The sequence below is a fragment of the Delphinapterus leucas genome, chromosome 7 (genome assembly GCF_059928025.1).
Source record: "Delphinapterus leucas isolate spDelLeu-1000000601 "Yukka" chromosome 7, BTC_Dleu_Yukka2, whole genome shotgun sequence".
In the NCBI taxonomy this organism is placed as follows: Eukaryota; Metazoa; Chordata; class Mammalia; order Artiodactyla; family Monodontidae; genus Delphinapterus; species Delphinapterus leucas.
Genome location: NC_143135.1, coordinates 69396680 through 69420680, shown reverse-complemented (window position 1 = coordinate 69420680; position 24001 = coordinate 69396680). Strand labels below are relative to the sequence as shown.

Sequence of the window (24001 nt, the reverse complement as noted above, 5' to 3'; positions counted from 1 at the left end):
AGAGGCGTGGCTGGCGGTGGGAGGGTGGGATTCGGGTGCAGAGAGCTTGGGGAGGCGGGTCTCTGGTGTCTACCTCTGTTTTAAGTGTTGCTTGTTGGAAAGTAATGTTGGATAGAAGGATGAAGACGACCGAAAAGAGGCAGGGAAAAGGAGATGAATGGGCCCCTGGATCCTAGCTACGAGATGCCCTCTGAGAATGCTGAGATTTGAGGGCTTACACCTGGGGTAGAAACAACATGTCTGAAGAGTTAGAAAATAAGGGCGTAGTTTGAGGAAAACAATTAATTGTGCTTATCACTACTTAAAATTATACTGCATAATTAGTTTGTTATCTAAACTCCCGTTAGTGGTAAACTCCATGACGGAGACTATCTCTGACGTGTAATATTTGCATATTTCTTTCATGCCTGAGTTAAAATAATATTTATAAGACTAAGAAGCACTGATGTGGGCGTGGGTGTGGTGGGATGAATTGGGAGATTGGGATTGACATATATATATACACTAATATGTATAAGATAGATAACTAATAAGAACCTGCTGTATAAAAAAAATAAAATTCAGAAAAAATATTTAAAAGAAAAACACCGTTGAGTCCCTGAGAAAGTATTTCATCAGTAGTAATTCCACAGGGGAAGATGAATTCTTTTATGTTACAAAACTCTACTTAAGGAATTATGTATATCATTTATCATGAGTCTCTCCAAGTTTTGTGCTAAGGTATATTTAAGTTTTTCAACTCCTTTTCTAAGGTATTTAGGAAAATACAGTTGTCATGGTGTCAGTCTCTAGCTAAACAATACATGTGGGGTGTTTGTTGGGAGTGTGTGTGAATTTTCGAGGGAGGAAGCTCAACGTTGGCAAGCTCAACAGATCCTGCTGGACAGTCATGTTTGAGAACTACTGTACTTTATGTATAAGTTTGTAAAAGATTTTAATACCTTATTTCAAAATTTGATTAATATTTATCTTGGGCTCTATTTGTGCCAGTCACTGTGCTAAGTGTTTTAAACATATTTCTCCTTTAATCTTTATAAGGGCTCATACTTATGCAGTTTGGCTGGGGCGTCTGCTGTCTCAGCTGGGCTTGACCTGAGGGTCAGCTGATCTAGGCTGGGCTCAGCTGGTTGGTTCTACTTCAAGTTACAGGTCTACAGGCCATTTAGAAGACTGTGCCATGTGTGTCTCATTCTTCTTGTACTAGCAGGCTGGTCAGGGTATGTCCTTCTCATGGAGATGGTAGAGGTACAAGATGTAAACCTTGCCTGCATTACATGTCTAAAATCCACAAGTCCCATGGCCAAACCCAAAAGTCAAGGGTGGGAGAGGGGTTACACTCAGCTTTTTCAGTTGCAGAAACTGCAGAGTTACATAGAAAGGGGTGTGGATGATGGGAGGAGCAGAGCCAACCATCAGTCACATATGGAAAATAATCCAGTTGCATTCCCTTATCTCACATCCTAAATAAAAATAAATTCCAAATGGAGTAAAGATCTAAGTGTAAAAAACAGTGAAGTCGTCTGCAGACTAAGATACACATAAGGTATATACATACCTAAGTCCTGCTTAGAGGGAAGTGTTCTATAAAAAATATTTGTCAGGGGGCTTCCCAGGTGGCGCAGTGGTTGAGAGTCCGTCTGCCAATGCAGGGGACACGGGTTCGTGCCCTGCTCTGGGAAGATCCCACATGCCGCGCAGCGGCTGGGCCCGTGGGCCATGGCCGCTGAGCCTGCGCGTCCGGAGACTGTGCTCTGCAACGGGAGAGGCCACAACAGTGATAGGCCCGCGTACCGCAAAAAAAAATTTTGTCAGATTTTGAGGGTTCATGGAACTCAAATCTACGAAAGGGAAGAACTGAACCCCACACCATCTTTCAGGATTGAGGAGGCAGAGATCTGCCAGGCTCTGAATTAAAATCCCGGAAGTAACAGACTCTAGGTAGAAGTGGCCTGAGTTTTATTTAAAATGCAACCGAGCCCCAACCCAGCTCCTTCTCTGATTACAATGAGCTAATCAGTCTCACACTTCATCTGCCTAGCAAAAGAAAGGTGGAAATCCTCACTGGTGAAAGATACCATCTTAGCAGTAGTAAGGGGTAGGAAAGAGTGACTGATAAAACATAAGCAAAAACAAATAATAGGAACTAATTCATGAATGATCAAAACATTGGTGATGGAAGACAAGGACTTTAACAGATTAGTATGTTAAAAAAAAAAAGAGGACTTTTCTGGTAGTCCAGTGGTTAAGACTCCGTGCTTCCAATGCAGGGGGCATGGGTTCAATCCCTGGTCAGGGAAGTTCTGCATGCTGCACGGCCAAAAAAAAAAGGAAAATGGACAACATGGATGAAAAGATGGGCAGTTTCAACAGAAAAATTTCAGTCTATAAAAAAAAAAGGTCAAATGTACATTCTAGACTAAAAACTAGATGCAATTAATAACCCAAGGTTTACTAAGAGATTTGACACAGCACAGAAAAGTATTAGTGAACTCAAAGATTGGACAATGGAAAAGTCCAAAACACAGAACGGAGTGTAAGATAATTTGGGATACACATTCAAAATTCTTACAGACATTAATAAGCTAATAAGGGAATACTGTGAATATCACCCCTTTTCCTGCTTCCTCTGGCCACAAATACCAGTTTTTCTTAGTTTTAGTGCCCTACACCCCAGACTGTAATGTAGTTCTTCACAGCTGGGGCCACCCTCCAGATGAAGCACCAAGAGAAAAGAGAGAGAAAAATGGGACCACAAGAAACCCATTTCCTGATTCCTCTGGAATCATTTTTCCTTGGTGTTTTAGGTAACAGCTACCCTGATACCACTGGTACAGCAGTGCAGCTCTGACTGCACTGGGACTAGCCTCTGGGCAGAGCCAAGACATAAAAAAGAAACAAGAAAAAAATGGAGACTTTCACACTGTGGCCTGCTGAGGCTCCCTTTCCTGGTTCTCTGGCCAAAAAGAACTGTCTCTTGGGAGTTTTTGCTGTCCATGCCCATTGCGTAGTTCTGTGACCCAGACTGCCACGGATAAGAGAGGAAAGAAAAATCAGGAAACTCATCATCAGTATTGTTCATTCTTCAAGTTTTGACTTCCCTCTTCAACCATTCAGTCAAAATGGTTTAATTTTCAACAGTGTTCTGGGAGTTGCTTTTTGTATTTTATCCAAGGTTTTGTATTTTGGAATTGTGGAAGAAATAGCCTGTTGTGTTATTCCATCTTGGCCAGTACCGGAAATTCATGTGTTCTTTAGTAAATTTATTTTTGTGTTTGTGATATGAAGTGTCCTCTAATGTACAATACCTTACAGGGTAATACTGATAGGGCTTATCCTTTTTTACTTTAATTATTTGTTCATATGTCAGTCAGTGTCCCCAGCTGACTGGGGTAGGCCTGGTACAATGCTTGGCACATTGATGGTGTTCAGTAAATTGTCCTGGAATGAATGGTAGAACAAGTCACACGGAGGCATCACAGAGAACCTAAAAGGAAGCTGGGCTTTTAAAACCAAAAGCAAATGAGAGTCTGCTTTTATTTTTTTTAATATTTATTTATTTATTTGGCTGCGCCGGGTCTTAGTTGCAGCACATGGGATCTAGTTCCCTGACCAGGGATCGAACCTGGGCCCCCTGCGTTGGGGGTGCGGAGTCTTAACCACTGGACCACCAAGGATGTCCCCCTATCCCATATATTTTAAAATGAACTGGTAGGGCTCTATAAAAGCCCTACTGGGATTAGACTGATGTTGAATTGAATTTATAGGTTTGAGAATTGATACTTCTATGAGATTGCATCTTCCTGGATGTACATGTTTATTTTGATTTATTTGAGTTTTCAACAGTTTTATAATTTTCTCCATAAAGGTTATATATAATTTTTGTTAAATAAAAATACTGCTGTGTACTTTTGGTAACATTGTAATTGGTATCCTTTTCAGATTTCCTTTTTTTTGGTTTTGACCATGTCACCGAGGCTTGCAGGATCGTAGTTCCCCAGTTAGGGATCTAATCCCGGTCCTTGGCCCTGAGAGCACGGAGTCCTAACCACTGGACTGCCAGGGAATTCCTGCCAAATTTACATTTTTAACCTATTTTTTGTTGGTATGCAGAAATACAACTCATTATTGTATATTGATTTTACATTTAGCAATTTTTTCCCCTTGTTGAAGTATAGTTACAATATTGTGTTAGTTTCACGTGTACAGCAAAGTGGTTCAGTTATATATATATTTTTTTCTCAGATTATTTTCCATTATAGATTACAAGATATTGAATATAGTTCCCTGTGTTTTACAGTAAATCCTTGTTTCTTATCTATTTTACGTATAGTAATGTGTATCTGTTAATTCCGCACTCCTAATTTATCCCTCCCCCACCCGCTTCCCCTTTGGTAACCATAAGTTTCTTTTCTATGTCTGTGAGTCTGTTCCTGTTTTGTATATAGATTCATTTGTACTATTTTTTAGTATGTGTGCTGCCGAAGTGAGCACATTTGTATTTTTTAGATTCCACATTTAAGTGAAATCATATATTTGTCTTTGTCTGACTTACTTAGTATGATATTCTATAGGTCTATCCATGTTGCTATAAATGGCAGTATTTCATTCTTTTTTTATGGCTGAGTAATATTTATATTTAGGAACCTCTTTGAACTCAGTCTGTTAATTTAGCTATAGTCTCTTGGGTTTTCCAAGAAGTCAGTCATGTTTTCTGCTGAAAAAATTATTTTTTCCTTCCCTTTCAGTTGTTATACCTATTCTGTCTTTGTCTTTTTTTCCTGGTTGAAACTCCAAGTTAATGATATTGGGCATCCTTGTCACATTCCTAAAGTGAATATGGTATTAACATAATTTTGCAAATATCTACCTAGCTAGCTAGCATTTTAAAAATTGCTTCTCACAATATGCGCTAGATGTTAGCTTCATGGAGTTCAGGTGATCCTATTTTGTTTACAATGGCCTCTTTGCCATTTTTTGAAAATACCAAGTCCTCTTCTGCCTCTGAGCCTTTAAATCTGCTGGAAAGGATGTTCCTCCAAATAACTCCATAATAATGGCTCACTCTCTCAGTTTTTTCAGGCCTTTGTTCAAATGTCTCTTTATCAGAGGCTTTCCCCCATCTCTCTCTATAAAATGTGTCATATAGAGTCTGAGTCCACCTTTGATGTTTGACTGCTGACAGCTGTTAAGCCTTACCCCACTCCTTCCTCCCCTTCTGCCCCACGTTTGTGCAATAAAGCCTGGCTACTTCTTGCTTTGCCACCTGTGGGAAATTCAAACTGCATGCAGAACCATCACCCTGGCCCAACCCCCTAACCACCATAAAACCCCCAAGCCAGTCTCCTCTCTCTGTTCTCTCAGGCCATTTTTGGACTTGCTTGGGAGCTGCCCTGCTTTCCCCAGAAAGCCTTACTAGGGGAATAATAAAGTCTTTCATACACGCTTGGTATGTGTGTGACTTCATCAGTCTCAACATCTGAGCTGAATTTTGGGTGGGAGTCCACCTTTTCTCAGTGTGGATGCCCACAACAAAATAACATCCTCCTTCACAGTCCATCTTCTGCTTTATTTTTTCTTCATAGCACTAGTACCACCTGACATAATATGTATTTGCCTTCCCCTACTATATATATGACTGAATGATAGATCCCAGCATCTAGTGAAGTATCTGTCATAATCATTCATTCAACAAATATTTGAGTGCCCACTTTGGCCAGGTTCTCTTAAAGGCAATAGTGCTATAGTGGTGATCAAAGCCCTTGCCATGGAGCTTACATTCCAGAGGGCAGGGTAGGTGTTCATTCAGTATGTATTTGTTAAATGAATCAATACTAATATTATTTTTGTCTGGAGGTAGGATATTAAAAAGAAACACAATATCATATTATGAATGTAAAATTTTTATTCATTTCTTTTGGTACAAACTAGTGAATATTTAGGAATTTATACTCACAGGACATGTTATAGTTAACATCCAAAGACAAAAAATATTTCTTGACAATTTATTATATGCTTCGTACTAAAAAGCTCCTAAATCAGTGTTGGCATTACAATATTAGAGAGTTGTTGTTTTTGGCTCATGATTATTACAGAAAAACACTGAGGAAAACTTCAGTCATTACAATTGGTAAAGGTATAATTTTACATTTCATGAAGGATAGTAGTCATATTTGGCAATAGCCTCATTTATAAATTAAAGTATACTCACTTCGAGGTTGTATTTTGATGCTGTTTCTTTTCACTTCTCGCAAATAACCAACAAGGCACAAACTGCTTCCAATTGACAGTCCAAACAAAGGAGGAATCATGGCTAACCGTCTGGTTGCTAATATTTGTTAAAGGCAAATTGCAAACTTCAGAGTATGGTTCAACATCACCAAAAGGAGTAAAGTTGCTCCCTCTGACCACCTTATTCCATGAAAAAAGTGTACTTTGACTTCTAAAATGGATTTTAAAAACTCAGTAGAAAGGTTTAGCAACTATCAACATTTCCAGCACTGATTTTTCTAATACCCAGAAACATCCACTTAGCAGTTGTAAGACTAACTTGAAAAACTGAATATACAAATGTAAATTATTGCCATTAGCTAGTAGGAATCATCACTTGATTCTTAATCCTGTTTATATTTAATTATAAACATAAGACTGATTTTTTTTTTTTTTTTTTTTTTTTGCGGTACGCGGGCCTCTCACTGTTGTGGCCTCTCCCATTGCGGAGCACTGGCTCCGGACGCACAGGCTCAGTGGCCATGGCTCACAGGCCTAGCTGCTCTGCGGCATGTGGGATCTTCCCGGACCAGGGCGCGAACCCGTGTCCCCTGCAAGGCGGACTCTCAACCACTGTGCCACCAGGGAAGCCCAAGGCTGATTTTTAGAATGAAAAGAATGAAGAACATCTCCATCATGTGTCTTTGTTCCCAATAATCCCTTTCCGATAGATCTGTGAAGTAATACAGAGCACAGTGTCGACATACCTTTCATTTCAAAGGCCAAAAAAAATAGGGCTTATTAAGTAGTGAGATCATTTCTATTAGGCTTTATATTAGTATCAATTAATGAGTTAATCAGTCAAACAAGTAATCAGTTGATTTAATCTCGCCCAAATGCATGGGTCTCTGTTGGTTGATCAATGCGATAGAGAAACTCTGCAGGTAAGAAGTATCCAAGATATTCCACTATATCTGGGGTGGTGTCATAATGGTAGTGTCCACCTTCTCCATGATGACTAAAACAATGAGTGTGCTCCAACCGCAAATCAAACCCCTGGGACAACAGAGAAGCTATCTGTTAGTATTCCAATTATTTTGCATAGAACTTGTTTAAGGGGATGGGAGACCTTTTTAATTTATGTTACAATAATTTTTATTTTTATTTTTTTGGTAGGTAATACAGTCACATGATTCAAAATTCAGAGGGTGCAAAAGCATACATTCAGTAAAATGTATCTTTCCATCTCCTGCCCTCACTTCCTTTCCTAGAAGGCAACCAAAGTAAGCAGCTTCTTCTATATCCTTCCAAAAGGATTATTTTTAATTTATTACTTGTATGGTAGTACTCTGCACCTACTGTGCTATATGTTGCTCTTCTTCATTTAACAGTATAGCTTTCAGATCTTTGTATATCAGAACATAAAAGAGCTGCCTAATTCTTTTATATCTATGGTATTCTATTGTATGTGCATACCACTTTCCAACTGACATTAGATTATTTACAGTTCTTCTGCTATTACAGCAATGCTGTCATGAATAACCCTTTTAACTAGTCATTTTATGCACATAAGCATATATTTAATGATAAATTCCTAGATATGTAATCACTGGATCAAAAGATATAGTCAGTATTTTGGTAGATATTTGCTTTAAATTAGTCTATATTGTTTTTCTAGGGTAGAATATTAGAATATAATGAACAGTATATAAAACAGCAAATAAGATGATAGGAGACCTGAATCCTGTCCTGATTCTACTATTTAATAATGTGACTTTGGGTATTATTTAAATGCCTGTGCCTTCAATTCTCCAAAGGTAAAATCTGCTCTGCCTAAATCATAGGTGGTCAGATACTTGCTCCCTTACCTTTCAAGACAATTGTACATACTCTAGTTCTTAAATAAGAACACAAAAAGTGCCTAATTCTAAAAGAATATTCTAAAAATCAAGCATTATTGCAATGTAAAAGACAGACATAGACTTACTGGGTCTCTGGAGATAAAAACTGGCAGACAAACCAAAGGAGCCTTCATCTCATAAAAACGTAACCATTTATTCACATCTTCATCAGAGTTCAATGGGCAGGAAGAAAATTCTGCTGGCTACAATAAAAGGACATTAAACAAGTAAACATCGAATATTATTGAGCTAAAAATTTATATATAATTTCATTCTTAAAACCTTTAAGCCTTTTTATACATTCTATTGTTATTTTTGGCACCAAGAGAAGTTATATACCCTAGTTTTCAAAAGGACCACCAATCAATGTGTACACACTAAAAGATATGAATGAATAAATAAAGGAGTCTCTCAGTTTTCCTATGAGTATATCCTCATCCCAGTCTTAAATGTCAGTATTTATACTGGTAAATGAAAAAAAAGGAAGACATTGAAAGTGGGGTAGGAGCATCAAACAGAATAACATACTTAGGAATAAACTTAAGGAGGCAAAAGACTTGTACACTGAAAAGTACAAAGCATTGCTGAAATGAATTTTAAAAGACTCCAGTAAGTGGAAAGACATCTTGTGTTCATGGATTGGACAACTTAATATTGTTAACATGTCAATACTATCAAAAGCAATCTAAAGATTCACTGCATTCCCTGTCAAAATCCCAATGATGTTTTTGCAGAAATAGAAAAATCCACCCTAAAATTCATACGGAATCTCAAGGGACCCCAAACAGCCAAAACAATCTTGAAAAAGAAGAAGGAAGTTGGAGGTCTCACACTTATTGATATCAGACTTGCTACAAAGCTACAGTAATCGAAATAGTGTGATACTAGCATAACGACAGGCATACAGATCAATGGAATAGAATAGAGATCCCAGAAGTAAACCCTTGCATATATGGTCAAATGGTTTCTGACAAGGATGCCATGACCATTCAATGGAGAAAGGGCTGTCTTTTTAACAAATAGTGCTGGGAAAACTGGATATCCACATGTAAAAAAATAAAGTTAGACCCTTACTTTATATCATATACAAAAATTAACTAAAAATGGATCAGACACCTAAATATAAGAGCTAAAACTGCAAATACTCTTAGAAGAAAACATAGGAGGGAAGTTTCATGACATTGAATTTGACTTTTTGGATATGACATCAAAAGTACAGGTAATAAAAGGAAAAATAAAGAGGTGGGACTACGTCAAACTAAAAAGCTTCTGCACAGCAAAGGAAACAGTCAACGAAATGAAAAAGGCAGCCTATGGAATGAGAGAAAATATTTACAAACCATATATCTGATAAGGGGTTAATATCCAAAATATATAAGGAATTCAATAGCAAAAAAAAAAAAAAAGCCCAATTAAAAAATGATCAAAGGACTGAATTAGACATTTTTCCAAAGAAGACATACAAATGGCCAACAGGTATATGCAAAAGCACTCAACATCACTATTCATTAGGTAAATGTAAATCAAAGCCATGAGATATCACTCACTCTAGTGCAGATGGCTGTTCTCAAAAAGACAAGAGATGAAAAGTGTTGGTGAGGATGTGGAGAAAAGGGAACACTTGTACACCGCTAGTGGGAATGTAAACTGGCATGACCATTACGGAGGTTCCTCAAAAAATTAAAAATAAAACCACCATATGATCCAGCAATTCTGCTGGGTATATATCCAAAGGAAATGAAATCACTACCTTGAAGAGATATCTGCACTCCTATGTTCACTGTGGCATTATTCACGTTAGCCAAGATTGGGAAACAACCTAAGTGTCCATCAACAGATGAATGGATAAAGAAATTGTTATCTGTATCTTTTTAGTTGTGATATGTATATGAAGTATTATTCAGGCTTAAAAGAAGGAGGAAATCCTGCCATTTGTAACAATATAGATGAACTTGGAGGACATTATACAACACTAAGTGAAATAAGCTAGTCACAGTCAAATATTGCATGATATCACTTATATGTGGAATCTAAAGAAGTCCAACTTAGAGAAACAGTATAATGGTGGTTGCCAGAGGATGAGGGGGTGGGGGAAATGGGGAAATGTTGATCAAAGGGTACAAACTTCCAGTTATAAGGTGAATAAGTTCTAGAGAGCTAATGCACATCATGGTAACTGTAGTTAATAATAAAGTATTGTTTACTTGAATTTTAAGAAATCCTATAATCCTTTGGTATTTACAAATAGATTTAGCTATAATTTTGTCGTGAATTGGAAAAGTAGTTTCACAAATTTTGTGTCTTTCTATGCAGAATCAGCTGGCTTGCCATTTAAAATTATCAGGATAAAAAACATCAAAACAATACATTTTCTAATGGCTTCATTGTTAAAACAAAAAGGACATTAAGTTATAACACTTTTACACTTCATTCATTTATTTGTTCACTCACCTACCAAAAATTATTTTAAAAGTCCTAGATGACCTGGTCTGTCTTCATATAGTATTCTGTCATTAATGTCTTATAAACTTATTATAGTTAGCCCATAAGATTATAATTTTCATGAGTTCTTTCCCTAAAACCACAACCATCTTAATAGCAAAGTCTATATAGGGGTTCTAGCAATGAAAATAATCAGTTTCTAAGGCTTATACTCACATCTATCTCAATCTTTAATACAAATTGAGAAGAAAGTTCTAATATATTAATATGAAAAAAGGACTCCAGCTGGACATTATCATACAAGTTGCTTTACAGTATTGTTTGTCATTTAAATTTGAAAGCAATATGATCACAGTAAAAGGATTTGTTCAGGGTGTCTTTAAAAGTTAAATTCTCAGGTCTTCCCTGGTGGTCCACTGGGTAAGACTCCATGCTCGCAATGCAGGAGGCCCAAGTTCAATCCCTGGTCAGGGAACTAGATCCTGTATGCATGTTGCAACTAAGAGTTCGCATGCTGCAACTAATAAGTCCACTAAGAAGCCGGCATACCGCACTAAACGTGCCACAACTAAGACCCAATGCAACCAAAAAATAAATAAATAAATATTTTAAAAAAAGGTTAAATTCTCAATGTATATTAAAAAAAATCCTACGATCTTAAGCACATGCACGCGCGCGCGCACACACACACACACACACACACACACACACACACAGGCCTTTACCATAATATGAGTCTTCACTTTTCCCTTCTGAATCACGAAAGTACCTCCCATTCCTACAGGCTTATCTCCATAATGTTTTTCAAGAGTCTGCCTCATACAAGTCACAAAGTTAAGTTTTCCAGTTCTTCTTTTGGCTTTCACCTCAATGACCTAGAGAGAACATAAATATACATACCATTGTTCTAAGCTGCAAAATATTATGTAAATAACTACCCAAGTGAAACATTATATAATTCAGTGCCATCAAGCAAATATTCACTTGCTTGCTACGAGCACCCAGATATGAGCAGAAGTGTCTCAATCCTCTAAGTCTTAATAATATATATAGTATTATATATATATATATGAATTATGTATCATTTACTCTAATAATGTCGTATCCGTGCTTTCTTGGACTGAGAAAGAGAGTTATAGCTAAATTTTATAAATTTATAGCCAAATTCTACACTGAACTCTAGAGATTCTTATATGTCAAGGTGGTAAAAGACTGAGAATCCTTTGGTTTAAAGGGATTAACTTCTGATAACTGGAGGGAGGAGAAATGATTATGTTTTCTCATTTCCTTTAAAAATCTGGACTTCTGTTACCTCCACTTTATTAGGTATTTTTGCTTCACTATTTCATTTCCCAAAGTGGCTGAAGTAGTTATCTCTACAAGATCTGGGAGTTCTCACAACAGCTAAAACTGAAGTCATCTTTAAAAAAAAATAACAGCTTTATGGGGGATATAATTCACATACCATACAATCCACCTGTTTCAAGTGTACAATTCAATGGGTTTCAGTATATGTATAGAGTTGTGCGACCATCATTACAATTTTGGAACATGAAATCATCCTTTTGTTTTGTACTAACAGGAAGTAAATATGAAGTGAGGCATTAATTCTCCTCACCTCTTCTATAACTTTTTGCTCCCATCATTTCTATCTCAATCAATGTCTGATCAGTCTGAAATGAGTAAGTTACATATATACTAACTATATAGGTAGACATTATCTACTTCAGCTGCATGGTTCATCTATTTGACTAACTCACTCCCCACAGGAACATCCTATTTTAGTTCCTTGGAAAAAAAGCTATTGCTTACTAAGTATTATTATTTTTTTCTTTTTTAAATTTTTGTTTGCGTGTGTCTTTGTTGCTGCGTGCGGGCTTCCTCTAGTTGAGGAGAGCGGAGGCTGCTCTTCGTTGTGGTGCTAGGCCTTCTCGTTGCGATCGCTTCCTTGTTGCAGAGCGTGGGCGGTAGGCGTGCTGGCTTCAGTAGTTGTGGCGCATGGGCTTAGTTGTTCCGTGGCATGTGGGATCTTCCCAGACCAGGGCTCGAACCCATGTCCTCTGCATTGGCAGGTGGGTTCTTAACCACTGTGCCACCAGGGAAGCCCAAAGTATTATTCTTAACCTTAGTTTTAAATGAGACTTTCACTCTGCCGGTAGTACTTTCTGAATCTTTCATAACTGGGTTATTTAAAGAGGTTTGGGACTTAGGTAGCTTTGGATTTTCTTAAGAAAACTACAGTAGTAGCAATAAGCATGCAAATTTTTAGCTATCTGAGAACTCTTGGAGAATACTGCATTTTTAGAACAAAATCACCTTTCCAGGTTGGCCTTCACTGGCAAAAAGATTGGCCAGTAATGCAAACCCAAAATCATGATATTTCTCACTGTATTTCTCAAGTAGGCACCCTCCATCTGCAGAGTTAACATGAGCAAAGTAACTTCCATTCACAGGAGGTTTGTGTTCACTTTCTGTTTGAACAACTGGCATAAACTGAAAAGAAAAGTAAATAAGGTAATTAGTCAAGCCTAGTATCTCTATGCAAAGAGAAGATCTTGAATAATGTAACAAAATATTTTATCCTAGACTTTAAGACACTTTATTTCAAGATCTAATAATAAAACATGAAAAATAAAATATTTAATGTCAGATTCAAAATGTTAAAGATTTACAAATATCAAAGAAACTGAAAAAAAAATTTTAGAAAATGTTTACAGTATTATAGTGTTTCTATAAGATTGTGACATTTGCATCAAAATTTCTCATTTTATTACTTACTTATTTACTTACTTATTTACTTACTTACGTATTTACTTACTTACCTACCTACTTACCTACTTACTTACTTAGTTCCCTGACCAGGGATCGAACCCGGGCCCTTGGCAGTGAAAGTGCCGCGCCGCGTCCTAACCACTGGACCGCCAGAGACGTCCTTAAAATTTCTCACTTAAATTTTAAACTTTTTCTGTCTTGAACACTAGGCAAATTATATTAATGTTTCTGTAAAAGGACTTGTATGATTATTGACTAACAGTCACAGACGTAAGAGGCTGTGAGAGAATGGGCAGACTGAGCAGGTTATTCTCCTGTTCGTGAGATGTGAAGAAACAGTGATGTTTTTATGTTGGAAATGTGTTAACATACATAGTGATAGATATTACCTTTTGTAAACAATAATCATACTACTGGGGTAGGTCCCTGCAATTTGGTCTGAAAGAGGGAGTTGATTAGATCATTAAATATTTCATTTATCTTCTGATTGAAAGCTGCCCTTATACCAGCAAAGATCATAGAGAAGTTAGGAATCCTCTGATGTGTAAGGACTGAAATCTTTCACAGTCCAGAGTCCTCAGCAAATCACAGTAGGACCTTCGATGGACTCCTCAAATACTGAGTGTGTGCCATAAGAAAATCTAAATTAGAGATGAGTGCTCCATTTCAGTTGGACTAATTGGAGCATGTGCTATACTCCAAATTGTATCAAACAGTAACAAATCTGTAGAGAGGTATGACATCAACCACTTACAATTCATTCAGAAGACAAGATTTCTGATAGGGCAGTAAAAGGAAAAAGGCAAACTAAGTGTCAAATCAATAAAGTAAAATAATTATATATATGCTGACCTCAGAATTGAATCCAAGAGTCTGAAATGGGCCTGCTCCTGCTCCAAGAACAAAAGCTCCAGGAAGCTGGATTTCTTTTGCGATTTTATTTAGATCATAAACCTATACAAGAGGAAACGCATATTATTTAAATCTTACTTATATAAATTCCCAGGTTTACTTTTTATTACTACATCCATTAACATTTCCTTGTCAAATTGGTCAATGGACCTTCTAATAATAAAAATAGGAATCAACCCAATTTTCATAATCTTCATGTGAATGTGAAAAGTAAAAGAAACTTACTTTTTTTTTATTTATGAGAGGCAATAAGTAAGGCACACCTCCTACTTCTGCAATTCTAGTTTTCCCACAGATACCTAAAAAAAATAAATAAAACAAGCCATCTTAAAAATAGGCAAACATCTAAATTTAAGTATAAAATGCCAGAAGACACTAATTTATTAAGAGTATATAACTTTTCAGGTTTTACAAATAGCAGGGGTTGGAAAATGTAGTAGCTAGAATCCCTGTCCTATGCTAACTTCCTGTGTTTCTAATACTGTCATAACCAAGCATGACTTGATATAGTTAGTAGCATAAAGGCAATCGAAAGTTGATGATACACAACATTGTAAAGCAACTATACTCCAGTAAAAATTAATAATATAAAAAAAAGAAAGTTGATGATAGGGCAAGGGCTAGAACTGGAGCCAATGTTTGGATTGGATGAGGTTTCTAGAATTAGTCTATAATGACTTATTCCTTTAAAAATCTTTCTTTTGGGGGAGGGAGGGTTTTAGCTAAAATTATATTTTAATTTAAAATATTTTGGTAAAATATTACTTCTTTTAAAAATCCATATTGAGAAGTCCTCTTGTTAGAGTTGTTTGTTCCAAGGTTGTTAATAAAAATGACAAGTAATTTTAGGTAACTTCAGATGCTAGGAACTTTCTACTTACAGTTTTAATTAAACGTCACAGGTACAGCTAGACACTGTTTCGGAAAAGGCACATTTTTTTGTTGTTAATGTAAGGTGGAAAATCATTACCTTTTATCTGAGAAAAAGTAGTCTTATAAATTTTATACTAACATCATTCCATAATAAATGCAGATATAATTGCTCAATTCAGCTATGCAGAGGACACATGTACAGAATTCTGTGAGGTTCCATTTATAATTAGGGATTTTGGAAATGTTTTTCCATGGGATCAGCAGAAATTACTTACTTATAAGACTCATAAATGATAGTAACATTAAAGTTTACAGAAGCCATTAGGACTATTTTAGTAGTCCAGGGAAAAGACAAGTAATGAGCTAAAAACAGATGAGGAAATTAAGAAAAAGAACAAAGAAAGGAGAATAGGCAACTACGGTGAAGGAATGAATTGTAATTATTGACCTATAGCTAAGAAAAAGAGAAAGCTAGGTGAGATACACAGATTTTAAAGTTGTTGTATCCAAGCAGAATTAAAACCACAGGAGTAGATGGAAAAGCCAGAGAGATTGGACAGAATGAGAGGATGAGGAAAGAATTCTGGAAAGATCAAAATTTAAGAGCCTGCCAGAAAGAGAAAGGAGCCAGTAAAAATGAGGAAGAAAGAACATCATGGAGGAAGGAAAGGCACCAAGGAAGAAGAGGCAAAGAACCAAGGAGAGAGGAGAACCAAGAGGAGAAATAATATCAGGCAGCAGTGGCCAACCAGTATGAAATGTGTAGAGAGACTGTAAGCAGATAGGGTAGGAGGCCCTGGAGAAAGAGAACCAGGAATGGTTTTCTTGACATAAGAGAACTCATTTTGGCCTAAGCCATTTTGTGATCTAAGCCTGGCCACAATGCTTGCCCTTGAACAGGTCTCAGCAATTAATGATATTAAGGGAACAAAGGAATGCAGGAACAGAAAAAAGGCAGTGAAACAATAGTGCAGTGATAAAGCAGAGTCCCACTTCCTCCTCAAGGGATATAAATAATAATAAATCTTGGAGTTCTGCAGGAACTAAGGCCCCCACCCAGGTGGAAGATGGAATGATGATGTTGACCCTCCAGACTTCAGTCAACTAAAGCTTGGACTCTGTAGACCTTTGCCCCAATTCTATGCTGAATTCTCCTCTGCTCAAGCCCCGTCATGAATATACATGTACTCTTAGCTTAAAACTTCCCAGTTTTGCTGTCGGGAAGACACTGCTTTGGGAAAGATCCCCCAGTGTTCTCCTTACTTGCTGCAAGTGACAATAAGTCCTTCCTTCTCTAGTGCTTTGGTTGTGTCTATTGGCTCAACACCCACCAAGAGGTGAACCTGGTTTTCGGGTAAAACGACGAAATAATACTAGTAAACACGCCAAGATCACTAGTAACAAGACCAGTTCATGTAGAAAGTACCTAAATATGTTTATGAAAGATCATATATGTAACATATGCATACATATCTGGCTTCCTTAGTATGTAATTTAAAGACTTACAAATTATTGACAAGAACCTAGAAAACTCTTTTTCAAACCAACCCTTTGGGTGACAAAATTAAGATTAACTATTTTTCCTTGTACTCTTCTGTGTTTTCTGGTTTTTATTTTAATTATTTAATCAATTATTTATTTTGGGGTAAAATATATTACCCTTATAATCGGAAGAAACATAGCTATAAAAAAGTATTATGATAGGGACTTCCCTGGCAGTCCAGTGGTTAAGACTTTGCCTTCCAATGCAGGGGGTGCGGGTTCAATCCCTGGTGGGGGAGCTAAGAGCCTACATGCCTTGGGGCCAAAAAAACCAAAACATAAAACAAAAAAAAAAGTATTATGATAAATGCTTTTAAGGTGTGAAGAGATATTGCCATCTCATACATAAAACTTCTAGAATTTACAGGTCTACTTAAAATCAACGACTGTTTGAACTAGAAAGACCCAAAAAGAACATTTAACCCAAATCCCACTCCCCCCACCCCCATTTTAATGTATCTGAAGCCCAGATACATTAATTGGCTTACCCAGGGTAATGAAACCTTAAGTGGCAGAGAAAGAACTAGAGTCCAGGATTTCTGCATAAAACTGCTTTTTAATAAAGATGTCAATTACATAATAAAAGAGTGAGTAAATGTGACTGTTTCTCTCCAAATTCCTCATCACAGTAGGGTATAATAAGAGAATGTTGGACTTTGGAAGCAGACAGATCTGGATTTGAATCCTGATTATGATTCACACTGAGATTACTTAGCCTCTCTTCAGCTTCAGTTTTCTCATCTATAAACTGGGGCTAGTACTTACCTTGCAGTGTTATTATAAAAATTAAGACATCAAATATAGATATCCATCATACTTTCTGACAAATTATATTTACTTAATATTGAAACTGAATGGTACAGATGAACCCGTTTGCAGGGCAGAAATAGAGACACAGATGTAGAGCACAAACGTATGGACACCAAGGAGGGAAAAGTGGTGGTGCGGGGACGGGGGGGGGGGGCGGTGGGGGACAGTGGTGGTGGTGGTGTGATGAATTGGGAGATTAGGATTGGCATATATACACTAATATGTATAAAATGGATAACTAATAAGAACCTGCTGTATAAAAAAATAAATAAAATTAAAAAAAAAAAAAAAGAAACTGAGCAGGACCCTGTGGGGCTCCTGGGCACAAAAGTCTTTTGGTGTCCCCTGTTTTTTTATTGGTAGGAAATAGGCTTCATTCAGCTTCTGTGACCTTCCCTGAGTTCCAAAGGGCAAGTTCAAACAGTTGCTAATCAGGGAAGGGAGGGGATGAAGAGACAAGGGAGGAGCAGTCAAGAAACAATAGTGTAGCCTTGGGGCAGGGTCCTGGTTCTTCCTCACCAGATATACATAAATATATCTTTGAGCTCTTCTGCAGAACTAAAACCCCCACCACATGGAAGATGTTAACTACTTGATGAAACATTCTTCATTCCAGAGAGAAGGTTACATACAGTTCAATAACCTAGAGAACCACAGATGGTGGGACCACCTGAGATGATCCTTAGACTGAAGGAATGCAGGCCTTGCAAGCACTCTGATCCTTATGAGAACTTCCCCTCCCCTTGACTGTAAGACTCCCCACAACCCCCCCACCCCTGAGTTTGGGACAGTTTTGAGGGCATTAGGCCTCTGTGGCCCCCTTTGCCTGGCAAAGCAATAAAAGTTTCTTTTCTACTTCACCCAGAACTCTCGTCTCTGAGATACAATTCGGCAGTGCTGCACAGAGGCTGAGTTTCAGCATCAATATTAATTTCCCTTCTCACTTTAAACACTGGCTGGATAATCACTTGACAAATTTGTTGATGGGATATTAGTATTTAATAGATGATTCAAATAAATACAAGGCTTTTAAGATCCCTTCTGGTCTTGAATGAATGAATGAATAAATAAATAAATAAATAAATAAAAATTACAGTAAGTTTCCATAACAGTCACTTGAATGATTAAAAACAAAACTCTCATGTGATATTCAGGATCCTAGCCTATTGAATATTATATAACCTGTGAAAGTTACAAAAGTACATAAAACACCATATTTTTCTACAAGGGTATAAAATGAAATTTGTCCAATATTAGAAAACACAGAAATTAAGCACAATTTAATCTAAAAGTTGGGGAAATATCCTTTGGAGATATTGCTTACCTTTTACGGGAAAGGTAAATGGCTCCTTGGTCAAATTAGGGCAATCAACTACAGAGACCTGGACATCAGCAAAGTTATCCCTTAGCCCCTTCTGCAGAACTAATAAAGACAAGGAAAAGGGTTAAACATTAGGTAGAAATTTGTCATCACATATCAAGTCTTCCCTCAACTGTTTTGTGTGTCATACTTCCAAACTAAACTTGTGTAATTTACTATTTTTTTATTTTTATTTTTTGGATGCGCTACATGGCATGTGGAATCTTAGTTCCCTGACCAGGGACGGAACCTGTGCCCCCTGCAGTGGAAGCATGGAGTCTTAACTGCTGGACCGCCAGGGAAGTCCCTAAACTTGTGTAACTTAAAAGGAGGGGGATAAGGGACTTCCTTGATGGTCCAGCAGTTAAGACTCAGCACTTCCACTGCAGGGGGTGCGCCCCACATGCTGTGAAGCGCAGCCAAACAAACAAACAAAAGGAGGGGGAAATGGTCTTATTAATGAATACAATCAGAAACTCACATAATCACAAGATACATATATTAAGGTACATAAATACTTCCATAAATAACACTGTAAACTGTAGTGACTAGAAACCACTGAAGATAAACACTGCACTCAGGTGAGGACTACGTTTCTTTTAGGGAGAGGATTCCAAGTATTGAAATGTAAATATTTAAACTGCTAGAAAGTAAGCAATTACATGCAACACCTTCATTAATGCTTACAGAAAAAATGTTGAGCAAAAGAAGTAAGACATGGGGCTTCCCTGGTGGCGCAGTGGTTGAGAGTCCGCCTGCCGATGCAGGGGACACGGGTTCGGGCCCCGGTCTGGGAAGATCCCACATGCCACAGAGCGGCTGGGCCCGTGAGCCATGGCCGCTGAGCCTGCGCGTCTGGAGCCTGTGCTCCGCAACGGGAGAGGCCACAACAGTGAGAGGCACGCGTACAGCAAAAAAAAAAAAAAAAAGTAAGACATTAAAGTATGTGTTATATGACTCATGTATTTCAAAGACAGGCAGCTAATCTAGGGTTCTAACAGGTCAGAACAGTGGGCACCTCTTGGGCGGCTGGGGGAGGGGAAGGGATCCCACACACGAAGGGGGAAATTGGGGAACCACTGGGAGGGCAGAGGATCAAAAGTGAGCATGGCCAGGTTTCCCCTGCCCACTTGGACCCCCAGGAACCTGTTGAGATCCCAGGCCTGATCCTCTGCCCAGCTAGGCCCCCTCCAGCCGTGTGGATCCTGAGGGAGTGAGAGGGAGGGAAGGGGGAGCAAAAGTAAAGGCTGGACCTATGGGACCGGCACCCCTGAGGGGTGGCCAGCGGAGGGAAGGAGTTACTACGCCCAGTGGGACCCAGTCATGGTTAGGGGTCCAGCAGTGACGGGGGAGACCGTGGGGGAGACAGTGAGGGAGGGGCACAAACGAACGGAAGGGAACGGGGCCAGTGCTTTCCCTGTCCTCTTAGGCACCAGGGAGCCTGTTGGGCTCCAGGGCCTAATCCTCTGCCCTTGGAGCCTCTCTCCTGCCATGCAGAGCCTGAGCCCCACCCCTACCATGCAGAGCCTAAGCCCCACCCCTACACCCCCACCCAGGGCCCCACCTCTACACTCGGAGACCCCCTCTGAGACCCCCTCCAATGTGTTGGGCCTAAACCCCACCCACACACCCTCACTCACGGCCCTGCTTCCAAACTCCAGAACTCCACACTCCAGAGGCCCTCCTTTCGACGTGCTGCCTCTCCCCTTCTGCGCAAGTCCTAAGCAGAGGCCCCGCCCCACGCTTGAACATCACCCTGCCTAGGCCCCGCCCCACGCTCAAATGTCACACCCCCACCGGTCTAGGTCCGACCCCACCCAAAACCCCACCTCTGCCTAAGTTCCACCCCCTGCCTAAATTCTACCCCTATAGCCAAGGCTTTTTTAAATTTTTCTTTTCTTTTTTCCTCTTTTAGATTGGGGTTCTGTTTTACCTTGTAGATTCATTGTTGTTGATTCTTTTATATTTTTATTTTTTCCTAATCTTTTATTTTTCTAATTTTATTTTATTCTTTATACTTTGTTAGTGATCTCTCATTTTGGCTTGTTACCCCCCACCTTTATTTATTTTTCTTTTTCCTGTTATTTTACCTTGTTGCAGTTGTTTCAATTATTTTATTTTTCTAACATATTTTTTATCTTTCTAATTTTATTTTATTTTTTCATATTGTACTGCTCCATTTTTTCTTTCTTTCTTCCCTTTTTTTTTTTTTTTTTTTTTAACTGTGCCACAAAGCTTGCAGGATCTTGGTTCCCAGGCTGGAGGTCGGGCCCGAACTCCTTTGGTGGGAGCTCTGAGTCGAAACCGCTGGAGTAACAGAGAACCTCAGACCCCATGGAATATCAATTGGAGTGACACCTCTGGGAAATCTTCATATCAGCATCAAGACCCAGCTCTATCCAACTGCATGTAAACTCCAGTGCTGGACGTCTCAGGCCAAACAACCAATAAGACAGGAATACAGTACCACCCATTAAAAAAAAAAAGAAAAAAAATGAAACGACAAAAAAATTTGTTACAGACGAAGGAGCAAGACCAAATAAATGAAGATGAAATAGGCAAGCTACCTGAAAAAGAATTCAGAGTAATGATAGTAAAGATGATCCAAAATCTCAGAAACAGAATGGAGAAAATACAAGAAACATTTCACAAGGATCTAGAAGAACTAAAGAGCAAACAAACAGTGATGAACCACACAATAACTGAAATTTAAAATACTCTAGAAGGAATCAATAGCAGAATAACTGAGGCAGAAGAACAGATAAGTGAGCTGGAAGATAAAATGGCAGAAATAATTACCAGGGAGCAAAATAAAGAAAAAAAATGAAAAGAATTGAGGACAGTCTCAGAGACCTCTGGGACAACATTAAATGCACCAACATTCTACTTATAGGGGTTCCACAAGAAGAAGAGAAAAAGGAAGGGTCTGAGAAAATATTTGAAGAGATTATCACCGAAAACTTCCCTAACATGGGAAAGGAAATAGTGAATCAAGACCAGGAAGAACAGAGGGTACCATACAGGGTAAACCCAAAGAGAAGCACGCTGAGACACATATTAATCAAACTATCAAAAATTAAATACAAAGAAAAAATATTGAAATCAGCAAGGGAAAAGCAACAGATAACATACACAGGAATCCCCATAAGGTTAACAGCTGATTTTTCAGCAGAAACTGCAAACCAGCAGGGAGTGGCAGGACATATTTAAAGTGATGAGAGGGAAAAACTACAACCAAGATTACTCTACCCAGCAAGGATCTCATTCAGATTTGATGGAGAAATTAAAACCTTTACAGACAAGGAAAAGCTGAGAGAGTTCAGCACCACCGAACCAGCTTTACAACAAATGCTAAAGGAACTTCTCTAGGCAGGAAACACAAGAGAAGGAGAAGACCTACAAAAACAAACCCAAAACAATTCAGAAAATGGTAATAGGAACATACATACTGATAATTACCTTAAATGTAAATGGATTAAATGCTCCAACCAAAAGACATAGAGTGGCTAAATGGATACGAATACAAGACCTGTACATATGCTGTCTACAAGAGACCCGCTTCAGACCTAGCAACACATACAGACTGAAAGTGAGGGGATGGAAAAAGATATTCCATACAAATGGAAATCAAAAGAAAGCTGGAGTAGCAATTCTCATATCAGACAAAATAGACTTTAAAATAAAGACTATTACAAGAGAAAAAGAAAGACACTTACATAATGATCAAGGGATCCAACAAGAAGATATAACAATTGTAAATATTTATGTACCCAACATAGGAGCACCTCAATATGTAAGGCAAATACTAACAGCCATAAAAGGGGAAATCGACAGTAACACAATCATAGTAGGGGACTTTAACACCCCACTTTCACCAATGGACAGATCATCCAAAATAAAAATAAATAAGGAAACACAAGCTTTAAATGACACATTAAACAAGATGGACTTAATTGATATTTATAGGACATTCCATCCAAAAACAACAGAATACACTTTCATCTCAAGTGCCCATGAAACATTCTCCAGTATACACCATATCTTGGGTCACAAATCAAGCCTTGGTAAATTTAAGAAAATTGAAGTCATATCAAGTATCTTTTCCAACCACAATGCTATGAGACTAGATACCAATTACAGGAAAAAAACTGTAAAAAATACAAACATGTGGAGGCTAAACAATACACTACCAAATAACCAAGAGATCACTGAAGAAATCAAAGAGGAAATCAAAAAGTACCTAGAAACAAATGATAAGACACAATGATCCAAAACCTATCTGATGCAGCAAAAACAGTTCTAAGAGGGAAGTTTATAGGAATACAATCCTACCACAGGAAACAAGAAAAATCTCAAATAAACAACCTAACCCTACACCTAAAGCAATAGAGAGAGAAGAACAAAAAACACCCAAAGTTAGCAGAAGGAAAGAAATTATAAAGATCAGATCAGAAATAAATGAAGGAAATGATAGCAAAGGTCAATAAAACTAAAAGCTGGTTCTTTGACAAAATAAAATTGACTCATCAAGAAAAAAAGAGAGAAGACTCAAATCAACAGAATTAGAAATGAAAACGGAGAAGTAACAACTGACACTGCAGAAATACAAAGGATCATAAGAGATTACTACAAGCAACTATATGCCAATAAAATGGACAACCTGGAAGAAATGGACAAATTCTTAGAAAAGCACAACCTTCCAAATATGAACCAGGAAGAAATAGAAAATATAAACAGACCAATCACAAGCATTGAAATTGAAACTGTGATTAAAAATCTTCCAACAAACAAAAGCCCAGGACCAGATGGCTTCACAGGCGAATTCTATCAAACATTTAGAGAAGAGCTAACACCTATCCTTCTCACTCTTCCAAAATATAGCAGAGGGAGGAACACTCCCAAACTCATTCTACAAGGCCACCATCACCCTGATACCAAAACCAAAGAAAGATGTCACAACAAAAGAAATTACAGGCCAATATCTCTAATGAACATAGATGCAAGAATCCTCAACAAAATACTAGCAAACAGAATCCAAAAGCACATTAAAAGGATCATACACCATGATCACATGGGGTTTATCCCAGGAATGCAAAGATTCTTCAATATACACAAATCAATCAATGTGATATTAACCATATTAACCATATTAACAAATTGAAGGATAAAAACCATATGATCA

The 24001-nt window shown here is 38.0% G+C and overlaps 1 protein-coding gene across 1 annotated transcript in view; it reads right to left on the bottom strand.

The window, feature by feature from the left end:
- Nucleotides 1-5882: 5882 nt before the first annotated feature.
- The window catches only part of BKGD (beta-keto-L-gulonate decarboxylase), a 26809-nt gene continuing 8690 nt past the window's right edge, over nucleotides 5883-24001 (bottom strand). The window contains exons 3-9 of the mRNA XM_022561393.3: nucleotides 18784-18882; nucleotides 14460-14533; nucleotides 14175-14276; nucleotides 12867-13043; nucleotides 11276-11425; nucleotides 8195-8311; nucleotides 5883-7263 (exon numbers count right to left, since the gene is read on the bottom strand). Coding sequence (XP_022417101.1) covers nucleotides 7090-7263; nucleotides 8195-8311; nucleotides 11276-11425; nucleotides 12867-13043; nucleotides 14175-14276; nucleotides 14460-14533; nucleotides 18784-18882 — 893 coding nt within the window. The 3' untranslated portion in view covers nucleotides 5883-7089. The remainder of the gene's footprint in view (nucleotides 7264-8194; nucleotides 8312-11275; nucleotides 11426-12866; nucleotides 13044-14174; nucleotides 14277-14459; nucleotides 14534-18783; nucleotides 18883-24001) is intronic.